The following is a 20,037-nucleotide window of genomic DNA, read 5'->3' as shown; positions in this document are numbered from 1 at the left end:
TGTCTTCTTCTGTGCACACAGAGTAAGCGGACAATGGTGCACGTTCAAAACCAATTAGACCAGCAAGAGAGCGAAGTTAAAAGGTACCGGTGAGTCCAGTGATAAATGTACGTCTTTGTGTCTTGGAGATGCGTCACTCTTGTTGAGTGCGATAAGAATGGCGAGTGAGATGATTGGACATTGTATGGTTTTCTCCACAGCTTTGAAGCAACTAGCACTTCGTGCATGCGAGTAGCACTCGCTTTCGCAATTCTGTAGCAGGCGCACTTACCTGAACCACCGGATACAACACCTCCTAATCGGCTACCTCCTCCAAGGCCACTTCCAGCAGCACCTAAAACAGTAAGAGTGAAACACGCGGAATTGTTTCCCATATCTCCAATGTCAAATTTTTAGTTTGAGAACTTCTGCATACTAAAGAAGCCGAGAGATATGTTCTCGCAGAAAGACTTGGGTATCAAAGCCAACGGAACCAGTGCTTGAGCTACAAAAATCCTCGGCGGTACTGCGCAACGGCGTGTCCTTTTCAGAGACGTTTTCCAATGGCATGTGCGCCGCAAGACATCATATACGCTGTGATACAGAGCAGGTCGGCAAGATAAAAGTCAGTGAAGAAATGGGCATTGACTTTAATATCAAAGGCAGTGTTTAATTTACTTCATGCTATGAGCTTTTCTTTGCATTAACATATTAATCTGCTAAGCTTTTGAACAATGCTTCACCAATTATACCAGTAGTGCTCGCTGTTGTAAAAAGATTAAAGGTGTTAGAAGACAACGGTTAGGCCGCAAGTCTCCTTATATTCCAGCCTGAGTGCTGCCCAATACTACTGTCCCACGTGGTGATGATGAGCGCTCATAGAAACAGCACGTGTACTCGATTGTTCAAACAACACCGCATGACACTAGTTAATTCGATACTAACGCCATTCGGGTTGAGGAAGTTAGTCTTCGGAGGCTTTGGGCCGGGGTGGCCCTAACACCGACTGTCACCTGCGCCCGAGGATCTGCAAGTGACAGCTATGCAACGTGTCCTAAGGGCCCGGCTTCTGTGGCTACGGCGAACATCCATCACCATTTGTAGACCTGCCCTAGTATACTGAGGATATTATGCACAAGATGCTCAACGGGGCCAAACTAAAGCAATATATTCAAGAGGGGTATACTTGTTGCAAAAACATTGCTGCAGTACATATTTACGCAAAAACTTATTTACGCAAAAACATTGCTGCAGTACCTACATCTCTCAGGGCTGTAAGCTCTTATTTGAGGCTCCTTTTGTTAATTTTTTACTAGATATAACTCGCGACAATCCCCCGAATAAAAGAAAAAGAATGTCAAGACCGCTAGGCTTGATTAGGCTCAACAAAGAGGGTCAGTCTTCAGACACACGTGACAAGTCATGGAATACACGCGGCCGGTCGTCGCTACCTGCATTGTCCATTCTTGGAGGAAACAAGGGATACCTGGGGCGTTCTGATCAGATAATACGCAAGCCGCTCTCACGCGCTGCTTTCGTGCACTTTGCATCCAAAAGGAGGCTGTCACTGTCAACTTTTGATTTCCCACAAAGTAAAGACCGTGATGAACAGAGGAAAAATGTGATGGCTTGTTTTCCATCGAGGAAAACAAGAGCTCCCCCTCCACCCTTCCCCCTCAAAAAAATTAATAAAGCACTGGACCCCACCTACATGTATGAATCAGTGATAAGTGAAGTGTTCTTTGATGTTTACTGAAATGTCTTCAATTCTACGTCTTCAGTTATATGTAGCCCGATGATGATGATGATGTGATGGCATCAACTTTGCAAGGGGCGGTGACAAATAGTCACCTACCTTGCTTGGTTTAATCAGGTATGATGTACATGTTGTTTATCAAGCATTTTTCTTTACATTTCATTAATCCCCCCCCTCCCCAATATCTACCTTGTACCTCTACCTATGACTAAGAGATACAATCAGGTCGTATCAATCTCTTCCCTGCTTTGTTTCGACCAATACTCTAAACGTCTCTTGCTTATCTCGACCGCTGACCGGTTGATGCTTCCGTCCAATTTAAACCCGAGCGCTTCTGGAACGTGTCCGCTGCCTACTGTTCTCACTGGGTGGATCACTTCACATTCCATTAAGATGTGTTGAGCGTTCTCCGAATATTTGCTCCGGTATGTTTTGATCCTTAGGCAACTGGCTTCAGCCTCAAATAGCAAGGCTACATGCGCAATCTGGTGCCATGTTTTCAACTTATTTCTCTTAACTCAGCTGCTTATGGAGCCGGTTGCTTCACTTATGTGTAGCTGACTTTTACAACTTTCTGTTGCCGAACTTCGCTGTAGCTCAACGGGCTTCGGTAAATGCACGCTCCGGTTCCATTTTGTTCAATTTTCTTCTTTCTGCACACTCGACTGCGTTTGATGCCGACTACTTTCCTTCTTGCCTCTTCTGGTCGTCTTTTCGGGCGCCTACCCATAACATAACATGAACTTTTTGGAGGACTGGCCAATAATGATCCCATACCAATGCCACATGCCCAGTCGCAGATACGCAGTGACCCAAGTTGCCCATTCGGGCGCATAACCGGTGACCCAAGTTATAAAATCGGCAAGGCTGCACCCGCAAAGTCGAGAGAAGAGACATAGCAAGCTTCGCTTTAAAAGAAAAGATGCACGTGGGTAGCAGTAAAATTCACGTGGCCCAATTTGATCGCGTGCACTCCGTATTCTTTGACAAAACAAGAGAGCCACGTAGCGTGCGGACCAGAGCAGAAGAAAGCCACGCCTAAGCGCTGCTCTGCGGGAGGTGGGGCTTTGTCATCGACGATTTGGAATTGTGGGTATGTGGAAGCATTTCCAGATGATGCGATATAGTGACGCGTATGCGTCGCATATACGTAGTGACTTATAAGGGAATAACGTCGGGTAGATAGCATGGTAGAGGCCAAGATAGAGGAATATGTTATTTTGTAGTCGTCTTCAGGCAACTGCTTTTCCCCGACTGATTGGCTTGTTTCACGGAGGGTAAATGTTCCGTGATGGTCGGTTATGTTGTAATAAGGCATGGTAACGAAGGAGCATGGCTTTCATCCCGATGATCGAAGGAGTGACGTTGGGCAGTTGCAGAGGCGATACTTAATGAGTGCGCGTTCATCAGAGGGGACGACGATGAGAGTCTTGAGACAAGGATTTGGTGGAGTGGTGACGTTGTGAGGCGAAGAAGCAATAAATGCGTCATGTTGTCACCCGCTGCTGCAGTAAATATCGTCTAGACGGTGTGTTCAGTGAGCCGTACAGAGACGTATACCAGGGCCACAACTACTCTCTTTCGTTTTGGAGCCTTTTGTAGCTCACCAAGACTCCGCAAAGCATAAGACTGCCGTTTATGGTTTTCCTAAACGGCAATTTGCCATGAAGCTTACCTTAAAAGGGAAACGGCACCACGTAATTGTGAAAGGAGGATTGGTAAGAAGGGAAACACGTCAGAACAAAATGCGGGTGGAGACATTGCCCTAAAGTTTGTGCACCACCTGGCCGTTACGTATTGAGCTAAGGTGTCCAGTGGGGTTAGGATATCTGTTCGAAGGTAAATAATGGCTACGCTGGCGTTCTAAAGGAACGAAAGACTCAACCCAGCCGGTATCCAGAGCCAATGCTTTCCTTTGATGCTCGTAAAGGCGCCTGGGGCCAAATAAGTATCAATATCCACAACATCGTAAATTGCTTCAAGATCACTTGAAGGCAAGGTAAACAAAAAGTGACAGGGTAGCTGCCGCTCTCACCTAAACTACCGGTCGCACCTGACCATTCATCGGCCATGCCCGGAAGGCGGCATCTGGCGCCAGACACACAAACACACACAAAATACTAGTATATGGCTACGCATAATCCGTGGTAGAATGTCTGCAGGCTAGTGGTAGCAGCAAAGTTTTCGATAATGTTTCGTCTGAAAAATTGTGGCAGGAACCATCAAAATGATCGTTGACGTCAGTGATGACTTTATTGTCTGAGCTGTTGCATATCCCCATACCACCACCTATGATCACGAAACCTTATGGGCACATGAGCAGACACACGAGGTGGCAATCTAACTGCTAACCACAATACCTAATGATGCCACGACACAGCAAATCTTGTAATCATGGCACCCCAGTTGAAATTTCCTAGTAACCAGGGTACGTTATGGAGTAGCTGATGCACTCACCCCAACCACCTGACACACCTGGCAGTTCTCCGCTCATGCCTGGAAGGCGGACGCCGATACGCCCTGAAAAAGCAATGTTGTTCTGCTGCATGTACTGTGCTAAGTAATGTTAGGAGAGTGGTATTGTGAGCACACCAACTTAGAATGTTTCTCAGGGCCAAAAATAGCGCTAAAAAATAATAATTTTTTACCTCAGATTGTGACCCGTTATTAAAAGCTGCACCGCAGAGGACCAGCACACCCCTCTATTGCAGGTTTTTTCATCATCAACAAACGGCGTTCATCAGCAACAAACGGTGAATGATCTCGAAGCGGTGCGCGGATCAGTACTGAATATATCGCAGTGGAAATGACGAGCGAGAAAAAAAAAAAACTGCTAGAGCATTTCGTGGAAGCTACGCGAGGCATGCATTTCCCCCACGACTCGGCCTACGAATGCAATAAATATTAACAAGAAAAGAGCGTCCTGCCTTTCCATGTTGTTATACGCGATTGCGTTTCATTACATTTTAAAGTCACAAATATCAACTGCACCAAAATTTATTGCCGTGACATTCTATCGCACAGTCGCATGCAGCATAGCCGAAGGCATTATCATATAAATAAGCTGCCGACGCGCTTACCTATGCTACCAGACAAACCCGGGTGTCTTCCGCCCCTCGTGCCAACGCCGCCGCTGGTGGAAACTACAGGGAAAAAATACGTCGACGTGAACCTTGTGCTGCAGTGCCAAAATATGTATATAAAGCATGTAGCAATATTCAGCATAAGCACAGAAGATTAAGGTTGCTCTCAGAAGTCAATAAAAAATAAAAAAAACCGACCAGTGAGGTATCAAATTACAGGAGAGGTTTGTACATAATTGTGGGTACGGTAAAGAAACATATAGGGGATGCACACCTTGATGTATCAAGCAGATTTGGCCAGGCTGATTTCAGAATGCTAGCTTTCGCTTGCATAACCGTTACAAGCCCTACATGTCACAGCGTTATCGCTTCACTCATCCTAGAGGTTCTCGCTTTTATGAGTGGAATCTGCACGCCGCAGAAACACCCCACACTGACAGACAGCTGCCGCCACCTCTGTAGCTACTGCAGGAGCCACCTAAACGAGGAAATCGAAAAGAGGACTAGCTGTGGTGGCTCTCTGTTCTTTGACATTCTGCTGCAGCGCACGAGGTCACGGGATCCATTCCCCACCGTGACGGTCGCATTCCTATGGCGGCGGCATGCAAATACGCTCGCGTACAGTGCTTTAGGTGCATGTTAAAGAACCCCAGGTGGTCGGAAGTTATTCCGAAGCCATCATCCACTACGGTGTCCTTAAATACCCACCGTGCAGTTTCCTGCCGCTAAACCCTATTATTCAAAACAAAAACTGCAGAAGCTTTCCCATATTCTGAGCAGATGAGTTCAGTCGGTTTCACGACACCCGACGTTCGCAACAAAACGTCGTTTTATGCGTTGAAGCACCAAAGTAACTGGAATGCCAATGCATTTCTCGGCAAAGTTCGGGAATTTATATCTCGAAACTGGTGCCATCCTGAGAAATCGTTCCAAGTGGATTCGTATCGCGAACTCCACGGCTAGAATTTGTAAATTGCAATATGGGCCATAAGGTAATTAGTACAAAAACTTAATTAGTGAGTTTTTGTTGATTAGTAGATTATGTATTTTAATTTTTTGTGCAAATAATGTCCGCCTCTTCGAACAGACCAGCTCATGAACTAGAATTTTGCTATCTGCCTCAGGCAATCTTTAAAATTTTTTGAAAGTGTTCGCTGAAACACCCAGTATGTATGTAGAAGGCATTGTATATTCTTTTTCTTTTTTGTTACAACTGCCGTTGTGGCAATGCGTGTGTAGCGTGGCTATGTCCTCTTAGCTGTTTGATCAGCTTTTTCTCCTTGTCTTCCGCAAAATTGCTGGAAATAAACTCGATCCAATAAATAAATTGGTCAATTTGCACGTTGAGTTACGCTGAAGACGAACGGTGGAAGTAGGCCTTCGTTTCCTTTTTCTGGACGGATCAATGAAGTATCAGAGATGAACTTTTTCTTGCCCCGAGGAGTTTGATCGCCCGTGCCGGTCGTGAAAATTTCGTTTTTTTTAGGTAGTTGTTGAGAGTGAGGCTCAAAATAAGTAGTTGGACTGGCGACTACGGCACGATAGCATGGGCTTAAAGACGATGATGACATAACAAAAGAACGTACGGACAAAGATAAACCAATTTCGAGCTCTTAAATACTCTCGAAGTAAAAAATAATAAAAAAAAAACTTGAATGGGGAGGGGGGGGGGGGGGAGGGAGGGTGGTAGTCTGTCAATTTAAAGTGCCAAACTACAGATATTCTGCACCTGCCTTAGTGCTTGTGAAAGTGCGATAAGACTCGTGTCTTCTCTCTATCTTTCTTTCACTCTCCCCCAGCCCCCTCCCCACGTGTAGGGTAATAAACTGGACAAAGTCTGGTTAACCTCCCTGCCTTTCCTTCATCTCTTCTCTCTCTCTCTCTTCGTCGATTTAAGCTGTTCAGCACTGCTGACATTCCGAGAGGACTCGAGGACATCGAGCTGCGTGGGGGTTGTTCAATACGAGCACCCAATGTATTGGGCACATTTATAACTCTTCACAATGTTTCACCTGCAGATTCTAATTGCCTTCGTGCTGCGCGAACGAATTTGCAGATAAAGTGGCCCTCCTGTTTTGCTTAAGTGGAGTTCTAGACCAAGAGCACCACCGCGAGAGATCAGAAAGTTCAGGTAGTCAAGGCAGAGTGGATGAAGGTGGGGACGTTTACTAGAATAGCGTCCGGATGAAAAGAGACTACAATGTCAATTTATTCTGTCGCAGAAGCATTAGGTTCGCAGCAGGAAATAAATTTAGTCATATAAGAGCTCCTTTTCTACGTGTAGTTCTAGTTCACATTTTAACGCCACCTTTCACCTTCATCGCTAACGCGAGCTGCAAAAACGGTATCCTATAGTAACCCCGGTACCACTATTCTCTCATTGCCTAAGGAGGTAGAATATGCACTCACTTGCACCACCTCCAACTGATAAGCCGCCTGCTCCAAGGCCACCCGCAACAGACCCTGAAACAGAGAAAGCAACGTTCACAGTTGATCGAATAATTCGGTTGATGAAGTAGACACACACAGTGGGGAAAGAAGGGAGACAATGCTAGCACAAGTCTTTAGATAGCAAAGTGAGACAGATCGCCCCATGAGCGCTAAATGAGCCCTTGCATAAGTGCTCAGTATCGTGGTAATGCCAGATATAGTGCCAGTATTGCAATTGGCTGTGACGTTCCTCGATATACTTGTTAGAATGGCGGGTAGCACTGAAAGTTTCGATGAGAGAGAAGCATGGGGAATATCGAAAGTGAAAGAGCTTCTAGATGATGACATAGCGAAAAGCGAAGGAAAGCTCCAGAGTTTGTTATTAGCCAGATTCAGTTTTACAGGAAACCAATCGATGTACTGCACAAAAATAACAAAGAACAAACACGTACATGGCTTCCAACGTCTAGGCTTTGACCACATTGCACGATACTTACATAGCACCCAGCTTCTTTGCTTTATTAATTCCAGTTCATATTTTAAGAATAGAGCCTATGTACGTACACACTTAATAGAACATCGCAAAATTTATCTCTGTAATCAGCTGTTGTATACCACTTAAATTATAATCCAAGAATGGAAGTTCACATTCACCTGCACCACCAGCTCCTAAGCGACTGCCTGCCCCACCAGCTCCTAAGTTGCCACCTAAACCTCCTAAAATAAAAAAAAGGTAAAAAATAACACGTTTGATGCTGTCAGAAACATTCGGTTGAAAAAGCATACACGCTCAGTCGGACAAGAAGAGATACAATGTTAGGTGTCGTTAAATCATCATCGTGATCAGCCTATATTTATGTCCGCTGCAGGACGAAGGCCTCTCTCAGCGATCTCCAATTACCCATGTCTTGCGCTAGCTGATTCCAACTTGCGCCTGCAAATTTCCTAACTTCATCACCCCACCTAGTTTTGTGCCGTCCTCGACTGCGCTTCCCTTCTCTTGGTATCCATTCTATAACTCTAATGGTCCACCGGTTATCCATCCTACGCATTACATGGCCTCCACAGCTCCATTTTTTTCTCCTAATGTGAATTAGAATATCGTTAAATCGTCGTTAAATATCGTCGTTAAATAGCGAAGTCAAATTGTATGGTGTGTTGGCTCGAAACGTGGGCAATGGGTTCGTATTTACATATTCACTGGCTTTCATGGAAGTTGCATTCATGATGATTACTGCCATTCTGCTAAAAATAATGCGGGCAAGGCAGTTTGCTACGACGCGGATTCCACCATAGCGAGAACTATCGCGGAAAAAGACTAAAAAAAAAAAAAGAGCGTTCAAATGTTCTTTACGTTTCACACTTCGAGCTAACGGCATTATAGTTCAGTTTAGAATTCACGCTTTCTTAATAGAATTATTCGGTAAAGCTTTATTGCAGCATTCATTAGGACCTGTACTAACAGACAAACTGAGTAGCGCTAAGAGGACAAAAATAGATACACGAGGCGCTAATTTCCAGCTGTTTAACTTGACAAACGTTAAAATGTTTAATCATGTCAATGCACATAGAAACCAGGGCATGGCATCTTGCCGAATATGGCACCTGTGCATGACTATTCGAGAAATCTAGTTCTTTCACAGTTAGTGATAGGGTAGTCTGCTAAATGTTGATTATCTGTTGCTTAAGAGTTAACTCGCATGTGTTAGTTGCTCGCTGGCTTTAAGAAACTGGCTTTCTTCAACAATCATGTACATGAGCCGTCTTTGATTAGATGTCACGCCCTGGCTTCCGCACGGAATAAAAATATAAATGTGCGTACCTAGTCTCGAAACAAACAGCTCGAAGTTAGCACCGGGTATTGTTTTCAAGGACGCACTCGTTCTCTTAGCGCTATGCAGTTTCTCAGTGTGACGGACAGACAAGCGCACTTTACTGCGTTGGTACTTGTCGACCATGTAGACTTAAAAGGCGCGCGCAACTGCGATCTCTCTATCTGGTCTCTCTCTTTTCATCCTTATACCCCCTTCCTCCAGAGCAGGGTAGTAGACCGGGCGTGCGTCTGGTTAACCTCCCCACATTTCCTCTCCGATTGCTCTATCTCTCCAATAGGTTTCGCAGTGACAGACGTGCTCAACTGAAACCCTTGGCAAATGTGGCTGCTCTCCTCCGCTGCTAGGGAGGAGAGTGTTATTAGCATTCCCCGAACAAAAAAAAAAAACAAAAAATCGAAGCCAGTGAACACATGCGCGAGTTTAAAGTGTCAGTATTAATCAAGAACGAGTATTAGTCAAGAACAGTGTGATGCCTTTATTTTGTGTGCCATTAAATTGGCGACTGGTCAAGGGCCTGTTGCCTGACATACCTGACAGTCCACCGCTGCTGATGTGACCGGTAACTCCTAAAAGAGGAAAATAAAAAGAATCGCGTAAAAGGAGTTTGATTCAGCATTTACGAAATCTTTGGGTAACAGCGCAAAACAGACGACCACAAGAAGGGACACACACGCACACGCACACGCACGCACACGCACACGCACGCACACGCACACGCACGCACACGCACGCACACGCACGCGCACGCACGCACACGCACACGCACACGCACACGCACACGCACACACACACACACACACACACACACACACACACACACACACACACACACACACACACACGCACGCACGCACGCACGCACACACGCACACACTTATGAGTGTCACATTGCTGAAACAGCCCTGAACCGAAGGTAAGTACAGTGCAAGCATGCAGAGTTCGGAATAAAGACTTGAATCACGAATCAAAGAAAATGAAGTAGGTCACTGGTCCATAATGAAACTTTGTTTAGAAGGGCTTGACCATTGACTAAGTACTTTGGCTACAGGAAAAGCTAGTCTTTTCAAATGGTCGACATTTTTTATTGATCTGCGAGATCGTCAGACCCTTTAAATGTGGTTCTGGCGCAGCAAAAGTAAGCGGAAAAAAGGGACAGGAAGAGAGCCAAAATTTAATTTCGCCAGAGCCTTGGAGGGCATTTCCAAACGGCAAGACAGAACGCTCGAGTCGGGGCGAAGAGATTGATGTTGCTGGGAAATAAAATGCATCTCAGGTTCGTCCGGTGGTTTCAGTTTAGCTTACAGCCAGCGGATGATTATATTGTTGATGTTTAAGTCCAATGTAATGACAAAATGTTTATTAAAGTGCTTAACGATATCCTGTACTCAGCCATGAGAAGACTTCCTGATGTTTTGCAACGAAACATTAGAGATTGAGAGGTGAAAACTGAACTCACCCGAACCACCAGATGTTAAACTGGAACCATAGGTGCCACTGCCAGAAACTGCAACAAGAAAGTAGGGGAGGAGGATGTGTATATGTTAGTTTATCTAGAGTAAAGTGACTTTTGGCAATCTGTGTAAATGCCGGCGTAAGTGCCAATGGCAGAACTTAAGCAGGAAGTGGAAGAAACCGCAGAATTTTGTCACATGATATCCTAAAAGAAATGCTGAACTGGTTAAAGGCGCATGAGAACGCATGTCAACCTCTGTAGGTCATTTCACAGTGATTAGGCACAGCGTTCAGTACCAGTATTCACTTGCATTACCAGTGTAAGCGATCAAATTTTAAGGTTGTAGAGAGTAGGGAAGAGGAGATAATTACATACGTTTTCTTGAATGCTTTTACCAAGGTGGCATTGTTTTTAAATGACTGCTAATAACCAGACAAGTATCTATGAAATTGTACTAATCAATTTTCTAACCAAAATAGTAAGACTGGCGATCCTAGTGCTTGACTTGAAGTCCTTCAGCGTACAAGTTTCTGACTCCATTGAGACTTGCGTTAGTATGGCACTCCGAATTTCAGCGTATTATTAAATTCCGGCCAAACCCAACAAGAACATCGACAACGAAATGCTGAGGAGTGCAGCCGTCACAGCCCTACCGGATGTCCAAGAGTGACGTGACTGTTTCCGCCGAACTGCGTGGCGAGCATAGAGCATGGGCTGTTAGCTTGTCCTATTTACGCCCACCAGATAAGGGAAGTGCATGTCAAGTGTGGAGCAAGAGGTAATCATGCGCTCTCGTCATTACAAGCCCTTCTTAGAACATTGCAATGAGGGCGTTGAGGGCTGTGCGAATTTTCACTTTTTTCGTGCAACCTAGCATCAATGTGCTGACCAGGCGCCTGCATTTGTGCGTTAATTTCTTCTTTAAGCTTGCACTTACGTGACATTACGTCCTCCACCATTTATTTGCTTTTCATGTCTATAAACATTGGTTCCAGTATTTTTTATCTCGCAAACAGCTTTAGCTCACACGCACACACAAAACTATATATATATATATATATATATATATATATATATATATATATATATATATATATATATATATATATATATAACCCGTTCATAACCAGTTCATATATATGTATATATAACATATCATATATATATATATACATATATATAATATAACCAATTCATATATATATATCATAGGAAGCCAACCAACATAGACACCACGGCCAACACAGGGGAAATTACTTGTACTTACTACGCGAATTACTGAAATAATAAATTACAGGAAATTACAGTGAATGAAACAACTTAAAACACTTCTACGTTGCCAACAACCGCACCGTCTCTTATCTCCACACGGCTCTGACCTTTATGCGCCGTGCATGCGCCGCTCAGTTTCCGTTGAAGCGATAGACCGCACGTACCTTCGCCCGCTGCGCGGCGTATGCGCTCGCTGCCAGCGTTTTGACAGTCGTTGGCTGCAGTCATTCAGTGTGATCTATTCATGTTTGTTTGTGCGCGCTCACACCACGCTTGTTCATTCAGTTAGTAATAGTCGGGCCACATTTTCCAACCCACGCTACACATGCAGTGCTGCCCAGATCGGCAGTGCAGCACTACAGGTGTGTCCCTTCGCACGCGCTGCCCACGGTAAGCGGTTCTCATCAACACCACCGTTTCACACGCGCCTTCTCGTGGTCATCGAGTCTCTCTTCATGTCGGTCTACTTACGCCGCAGCACACCTGCTTACTTAATCAGCTCATGTTTACTACAATTCATATTGCTACCAAGGCCGCTCACCTTACTTCGTATGACATTGCTGTGTTGCTATCGCATTCATTGCTTCGCCCTTTGGGCGAAACTGTGACATTTTTTATTTCGTGATTCCGGCGATAGCAGTTACGCGGCGGACGCCGTCGGCGGCGGCATCATCGCGACCCGAAACGGCTATTGGAATGAGCCCATAACTGCTTACGCTGTAAACGTTCACATAGAAACTAATCTGGGAGTTGTCTAAGCATGCTCAAGCATTGTGCCACTTGCTCCTTTCCACACGCAGCCCGGTATCATTATCAATGTCATGAAACTTGATCCGACCACCACGCACGACAGCGCTGTAGCGACACGAACTGCTGCGGACGACGGCGCAAGGTGAATTGATGAAGCAAGAATATTGCAGGTGGTGGTGCCAGGTGCGCTGACGACGTTCCGATGATTATAAGCCGTTATCGCTCTTTAGCACCTTACCCATACGCGTCGAACCATTAAGAACCGTGATCAAACTCACTCCGGCGGCGGTGGCGTCTGGCGAGGCCGCGAGGGCCGTATCTTGAAAATGATCTGCGATGGAGACAGCGCCGACTGCTGACAGCCTCGCGTGGTGCTCTGTGTTCTCGCGCCGAGTTTGCGTTGAAGATAGATGCGCGGGCCCCTATCTTGAAAGCGATCTGCGATGGGGGCTCAGTGCGGCGAGTTCTGACAGCTTCCTGCGCGCTGTGTTCTCGCTGCTTAGTTGGCGTTGAAGCGAGAGGGGGCACGAAGGTGAATTCGCTCGCTGTTTGAAAGCGATCGTCTTACGGGACGCACGGACGGTTTTTATCGTTGGGTAAGCATAGAAATGCTTACGCGTTTAAAAATTGAGCTTAGCTCTCAAGTTCCGCTCCGGTCAGAATATGCAAACTTCTTGTGACTAAACTCTGGCAACCATGTATGTAGTAATCTGAAGAATTGCAAACAATTCCGCCGAATCAAGTGACGTCCTGTGTGACAAACGGTACCACTACTTTTATATCGTACCTGGGTGTGAAAGTATGGGGAAACTCTATCTCTTACATGTACGTAAGTAAACACTAGCGTGTGGCTTTCTTGCTGTATTTTATCAAGTCAGCTTTGAATCAGTGCACTAATTGAGTGAAAATCTTAAGCAAGGTCACGAGTGCTTAGGGTCACGCAGGACATGAGGTTCCGTCAAGAATAACACTGATGTCTAAGCTTGCAGGGTGGTGAAATAATAAACTGGTCACAGCTGAATGTGACTAGGATTGGCTACATTGACTACATTGAAGAGTCTGGTTTGCACCTCATATTGCTTTATTAACCTGATGAAATGGCGAAGTGTTTTTGAATGCGAAGTGTATATGAATAAGTGACTTCATGGAACCAGCTATAACAAGGCTGCTTGTAGACAAACCGAGGCATCTCGAGGCGGAATCCGCACTCACCTGAACCAGAAGATGATGATACGCCGCTGTAGCCACCGCTGTAGCCGCCGCCTGTAATACCGCCGGCACTGAGGCCACTGCCGCTGCCAGAAACTAAAAGTAGAAAAAAAAAGAAAGTGTGTGAATGGTTCGTATCGTGAGTAAATTATGTTTATGCGAGCTGGTTGTGTACGAAGCTCTCAAGTAGGGCACAAAGACACGATTGCTGTAAGAAAGTTGATCACAGCGTCACCCCTCAACAGAAGAGGTCACTGCGCTACTTTGGCACTCCACGACTGTACTTGAGATGCGTAGCATCTTCTGCAGTGGAGGTGTCACACTGTGATCAAGTTGATTCAGTGTAGGTTCAGCTTCGAGTCGAGTATCGTTTGAGATTACGGCGGTAAGAAATATAGCGTATATGTCTTGCATTTATTGCTCCCAAGGGTAAGAGTGTTCGTGTTCGTTTCTGATTGCTTCATTTGGTTTATTGGCTACTCTTTATCGTGCATCCAATGTTCCGTGGAAGGTGTACAAAATTATACTGCTGGCTGTTCTCTGAGTAACTGCTCTGGACTGAATTCTCACATTTCAGCGCCTTGGCACTTTATCGTGCATCGAGCGCGTAGCGACTCCTGCCAGTAGCTAAAAAAAAAGGGGGGGGGGGATACAAATGTTCTGCGTATCTCTGAGCGCTAAATGCCCGCGACAGGTTTGTTAGATCACAAAAGTGCAAGACAGGTTTCTCAGTAGCACTCCCAGCAATTGACTATTGTAAAATTGCCTAAGGAGGTGGGACTCACCTGCACTACCTCCAAGAGATCCGACACCACCTCCAAGAGATCCGACACCACCTCCAAGGACACCGCCAACAGTTCCTAACAAATGGAAAGGGAAAGGTCAGCATTGACTGACCACTGCCGGAAACCAAAATGACGAAAGAGAATATTTTCTATATGTATTTGGTGAAGCTGGGAAGTTGGTTGCGGTGATTAATGAACAACGGCAAGTACCAGACACACACAGGATATGTGCATTTATACCGTGGAAGCCGCCTAAGCGACAACTTTCACCTGAGCGACCGGTTGAGGAAAAATTAACAATGTGCCTTCTTCTGATTGCTTTAAAAAAGAAGCTGTTCATACTCATTGACGAGAGCTGCATTTCGTTTACTGGCTTTTCTATAATCTGCACCGGTCGTTTTGTACAGTAATTTCAAGATTCTTCGGCTAGGCTTCCATTTGAGCAACTGCCATAACTGATCGCACTTCACAGCTACAAACCCTCGACTGTACTACTTGCTCTTAAGTAGTAAAGAGATGGTCTCTGCACTCACCTAAACTTCCACCTGATCCACCACCATGAGTACTTCCGATAGAACCTAAGAAAACGAAAACAAAATCTATAGATCCTTCATATCATACTCTGAGAAATGCCGCCAGTTTAAGTACGAACTTTCAGAAAATTTAGAAGAGGCCAAGCGCTCGTTAAATGAAGGCAATAAAGGAGGGTGCTAGGCTAAAGAGTTAACTTTTGAACAACATAACCAATTTGAATAATATTTTGTTGGATGATATTATCTTCCTTGTTGCCTTATAGGAAGGAAGTATGCCCAAGGGGCATTGTAGTTGGTTATTTTTGTTCTGATTTGAATTTATACTGATGATAGACCTGTTACGCAATAAATTACGAGTATTCTCGAACTACCCTTTGAATACCCGAGTATGTGACTGCAACCATATAGCTTGATGGAGGAAATCCCTATAGGGCCTTTCAGAGATAAATGAAATGGTGCAAAAACTACGGAGCATTATTTTCTCGAATGTGGGTGTAAGCATCTATAGGCAAATGTGTAAGCAGTAGGCTTGGCCGAGGGGTTAGGTTTTAAGCAAAGTAGGGGAAATACAAATTAAAATGCTGTGGAGATTTCCGAAAGACGACTGAAAGGCTCTTGGCGCAAATCAAGAGATAACACGTAACAACATGAACCTTTTGCAGTTGATACTGTTTCTTTGTTTAAACATATTAAGAAATTGAAATCAACCAGAATCGTTTAAAGAGGGAGTATGGGGGCATGTTCCATCGCCGCACTTGAAAGGGCTGGTTGACAACATCGTTATCATTATCATTAACTGCGCTGGAGTGTTAAGATGACTGAATGGTGGCTGCATGCGAAGCACATTCCGCCCGAGTGGTAATCTGTGGCGTAATTAGGATTTCGCTTGTTTCAGATGTACCGCATAGAATGATTATAGTGTAGCCGGCTATGCCTGATTTAAGTCATGCCTGAGTCCTCTGATATCTATTCTCTGTGCATTTGTTTTCTGTGTTTATTTTATGAACAAATATATATTCACACTCCGACTTCTTGGGGTAGTTGCTAGGTGGCGCAGCGTGTCCTACAGGAAGTTTGAGAGAGTTGTCCGGCTCCGCCATGCATGCAGCGTGACGCATTTCGGCACGGACGTCACCAATTGCTTGAATGCTAATCACAATAACATCGACAATTACGAGGCGGTTTCTGCCGGAATTTGTGGTTCAATTAAGTGACCCTTCCTGCAAGAAATAGATTGTTCACCCTTCTTGTTCTTATTAAAGAATTTACTTCAGCAAACCAGACTTTAAGTTCATCAGCGCTGTGAGAACACATTACTTTCGGAGTATGTTTCTTTGTTTACGTACGGACAGTGTTTTTCATTCTTAAATTGCCTGCACCAGCACTCACCCCAAGATCCCGACGAACCGGGCAGTCTTCCTCCACGACCACTCAAGCTACCGCCGAGAGAGCCTGAAGCATAAAGCAAAAAAAAAAAAGACAGGAAAAAAGAAAAAACAGACCTTTACCTCACTGCAGAAGCACAAATCAACTTGCAGTGCGCGAGAGTTACCACCAAGCTCCCGAACGAAACGCGTAGACTGCGTGACGTCTCGCTAATCCACGCTACTGGTGTGGCGACCCGCCAGTGTTACCATTAGCTAGGCCTTCATGCGTGGATGTCAAGAAGACCCCCGAGAACTCCCTAACATTATGGCCGAGGTGAGATAAACCAAAGCCCCTTTCTTAAAGAAAAATGTTTGAACGCGAAGCTTGCTCCCATGCAAACTGAATCAAAGTCCCAAGCCAACGACCACGCAACGAACCCAAGAAATACTGAGCGACCCGATGCGATGCATGTGTGACTTGATTGCTTGTTTAGGATTCTATTTTTTCAACGTTGAAGTTGAGTGAATACGCATTTGGTTAAGCTGCGTAGCCTTTATTTTTGATCATGTAGCCGTTCATTACACGCACGCACGCACACTTTCATGGACGACTCTACACTTGCACAGTATTGCCTTGTGATCGCTGTGGTAGACGATCAGAGGCTCTGCCGTTGCCGATACACGGGATCGGCCCTACGGGCACAATGGCGCTTACGTTTGCGTACGGCAGCCTCTTCTGCCGTGCGCTGCACCCGCGACCTACCCATGGTGACGGCCGGGAATGCAATGCGTGACGCGCGTGATGCAATGCAGATATATACAGTTAGTCTGGGTAGCGTGGCGTTGCAGTTCCCATTGTTCTTATCGGTACAACTGCGAATGTAATATGTAGTGTTCTACGATACGTATGTCGTGCGCCGTCCTTATTGACTGCGCAAATGCGCAAACAAGATGTGTAAGTTGGCTGTCATGCAGTGCGTTTTCGGCGCTCACAGACGAATCAGTGAGACATAGAAAGCTTCGCTTTATTAAATGGTAGCGCAAGCCTATAACGCCTTTGACTGCCTTTGAAGGGGAAAAACGGGTCGGAAATAGGTACATGTTCGATCTTAAGTGGACAGTCGTGACACCACTGTAATGAGGCTTGACGTAGATTTCTTTGCATTCTAGAAGGAAGTCAGCAGGGGACAACCTTAAACAGGCTGTGCGGTAGAATCAGTCATTGTAACCGCCTCGTTTTAAAGTGCTTCAATAAGCAAATGAGTTCTGGTTTTCATTTTATCACTGACTTTGGGGCACGCGCATTCCCAACCCAAAGCATGAACATTGTATAACAGTAATTCTCCTCGTAATTCAGTATTGCTAGTTGTGTGGGGAGGTGCTAAATGCACTCACCTGCAGTCCCTGCGAGTGATCCGCCGCCAGATGCAAGGCTGCCACCAAGAGATCCTATAAGAAAGAATGGGAAACATGAAGCATTGATGAAATCATTGGGCAGAACAATGATTTGTAATGGAGTTGAAATTGGAGAGAAAATGCATGCAGAAGGCCTTAGATAGCATTTCTGAAATGGGACTGCCTCTGAGCGCTAAAAGTCCGCGACAGGCTCGTGTTAGTTCACAAAAGTGCAAAAATGTTTTCTGAGTAACAGTCCGAGCAATCGAGTATTGTGAAATTGCTTAAGGTGGTGGGATCTGCACTCACCTGCACTACCTCCAAGAGATCCGACGCCACCTCCAAAGCCACCGCCAAGAGTTCCTAACAGATGGAAAGGGAAAGATCAGCATTGACAAGATTAGCGTGGAGAAAAATAACTGTTGTCATAATAACTGTTGTCATACAGCTGAAATCCAAGATGAAATGCTTGCAGAAGTCTTCAGATAGCAGTGGGAAAATGTTCCTGCACGTGAGCACTAGACGTGCGCACGGGTTTGTGTTAGCTGCAAAAGGTGCAGAATTTTCCACCGACTAATCTTAGGACTAACGTTAAGAGACAGGAAGAGAGCGGTGTGGATCAGAGAACAAACGGGGATAGCCGATATTCTAGTTGACATTAAGCGGAAGAAATGGAGCTGGGCAGGTCGTGTAATGCGTAGGAGGGATAACCGGTGGGCCATTAGGGTTACAGAATGAATACCAAGAGAAGGAAAGCGCAGTCGAGGACGGCAGAAAACTAGGTGGGGTGATGAAGTTAGGAAACTTGCAGGCACAAGTTGGAATCAGCTAGCGCAAGACAGGGGTAATTGGAGATCGCAGGGAGAGGCCTTCGTCCTGCAGTGGACATAAAAATATAGGCTGTTGATGATGATGATGATGATGATGATGATGATGAACATTCCTAGGAATTCAATATTGTCAAATCACCTAAGGCAGTCTGGTCTGCACTAACCTGCACTACCTCCACGTGATCCTCCGGCAGCTCCAAGGCCACCACCACCAAGATATCCTAAAAAAGAGAAAGGCAATGTTCCGTATCGCCAGAATTAAATTACTGAAGAATTATTTCTCATACAGTGGCAATTCATGGCAAAATGCTTGCCGAAGCCTTTAGATAGCAATGGTGAAGCGTATCTGCACCCTCAGCCTTAAAAGTGTGGGACAAGTTCGCGTTGGCATGGTGAATGCCGGTTATGTCGGTTGTGGTTATGATCGTTATTGTTGCCGTGTGAAAAAGACCGGACCAGCCTTGTGACCAAATGAGAAGTAAAAAAAAAAAGATGCATTTGACGATATGGCCGAATTTGAGAGAGCCCAAACTAATAGCATAAATTGTATGAAAATTAACCCTGACTTTCTGTTTGCCAGAGTGAGAATCACTAGGCTAGAGAAAAAAATGGGCATTTACAAATTGCTGACCCCACGAGCTGTGGAAATTGTTTCAAGCCAAGTTTTCAATGGCTGTTTGCGAAGAATGCTGTTCTATTTTTTGACCACGTGCATGTGTAGAGCACACGACTACGCTTGATACATTTTCACCAAGAAAGCGAGTATGTTATGACTATTCCCAATGCTTTTACTTAAACCCAAAACATGAAACTCTCCCCACACATTACTCCTTTTTTGCCCACAAGAAGCTCGACATTTGTACTCGCTGCAATGGTTAGTGCTTTAAGGCGAACCGCTTCAATTGAGTAACAGCTTCGATAGCGTGTTGGCCATCCGACATCTAATTTCCCACAAGGTTACAAGCGAATACCATAAAAAAAATTTACAAGGTGCGCAGGTGAGAGCAGCACTCACCTGTACCACCAGACACACCTCCCCGGCCTTCACTACCAGCTCCCAAGTACCTTCTATTGAGACCTGATATGGAGGAAAGAACAGAAAATTTAAAATAGCAAAAGATAAAAGCCCCCCCCCCCCTCCCCCCAATCTACGCTGAAATCTTTAGTTAAGAAGTGCACCATGTATGAACAGTTACACGAGAGTAAAAATGCTCTGTAGATGTCCTTTGTTAGCGAAAGAAATAACTTGGCTATCACGCCAATTCGGACGTAACCCATAATCCACAGCCAGAAGTCGTTAAGGTTGAAGGAAATTAAGCGGTGGAAAGGTTTTTCCTAATTTTGTTGCACTGGGAAACGG

At 45.2% G+C, this 20,037-nt stretch overlaps 1 protein-coding gene across 1 annotated transcript in view; it reads right to left on the bottom strand.

Moving 5' to 3' along the window:
* Positions 1–20,037, bottom strand: part of LOC119457757 (uncharacterized PE-PGRS family protein PE_PGRS54-like) — a 95,800-nt gene that overhangs the window by 39,671 nt on the left and 36,092 nt on the right. The window contains exons 11-25 of the mRNA XM_049670431.1: positions 19,693–19,755; positions 18,842–18,898; positions 18,157–18,210; positions 17,848–17,901; positions 16,475–16,537; positions 15,086–15,130; positions 14,553–14,627; positions 13,771–13,863; positions 10,540–10,587; positions 9,614–9,649; positions 7,903–7,965; positions 7,228–7,281; positions 4,816–4,878; positions 4,193–4,255; positions 272–334 (exon numbers count right to left, since the gene is read on the bottom strand). Coding sequence (XP_049526388.1) covers positions 272–334; positions 4,193–4,255; positions 4,816–4,878; positions 7,228–7,281; positions 7,903–7,965; positions 9,614–9,649; positions 10,540–10,587; positions 13,771–13,863; positions 14,553–14,627; positions 15,086–15,130; positions 16,475–16,537; positions 17,848–17,901; positions 18,157–18,210; positions 18,842–18,898; positions 19,693–19,755 — 894 coding nt within the window. The remainder of the gene's footprint in view (positions 1–271; positions 335–4,192; positions 4,256–4,815; positions 4,879–7,227; positions 7,282–7,902; positions 7,966–9,613; positions 9,650–10,539; positions 10,588–13,770; positions 13,864–14,552; positions 14,628–15,085; positions 15,131–16,474; positions 16,538–17,847; positions 17,902–18,156; positions 18,211–18,841; positions 18,899–19,692; positions 19,756–20,037) is intronic.

Source organism: Dermacentor silvarum, chromosome 7 (assembly GCF_013339745.2).
Source record: "Dermacentor silvarum isolate Dsil-2018 chromosome 7, BIME_Dsil_1.4, whole genome shotgun sequence".
Taxonomy (NCBI): Eukaryota; Metazoa; Arthropoda; class Arachnida; order Ixodida; family Ixodidae; genus Dermacentor; species Dermacentor silvarum.
This window is presented reverse-complemented; position numbering and strand designations above follow the sequence as displayed.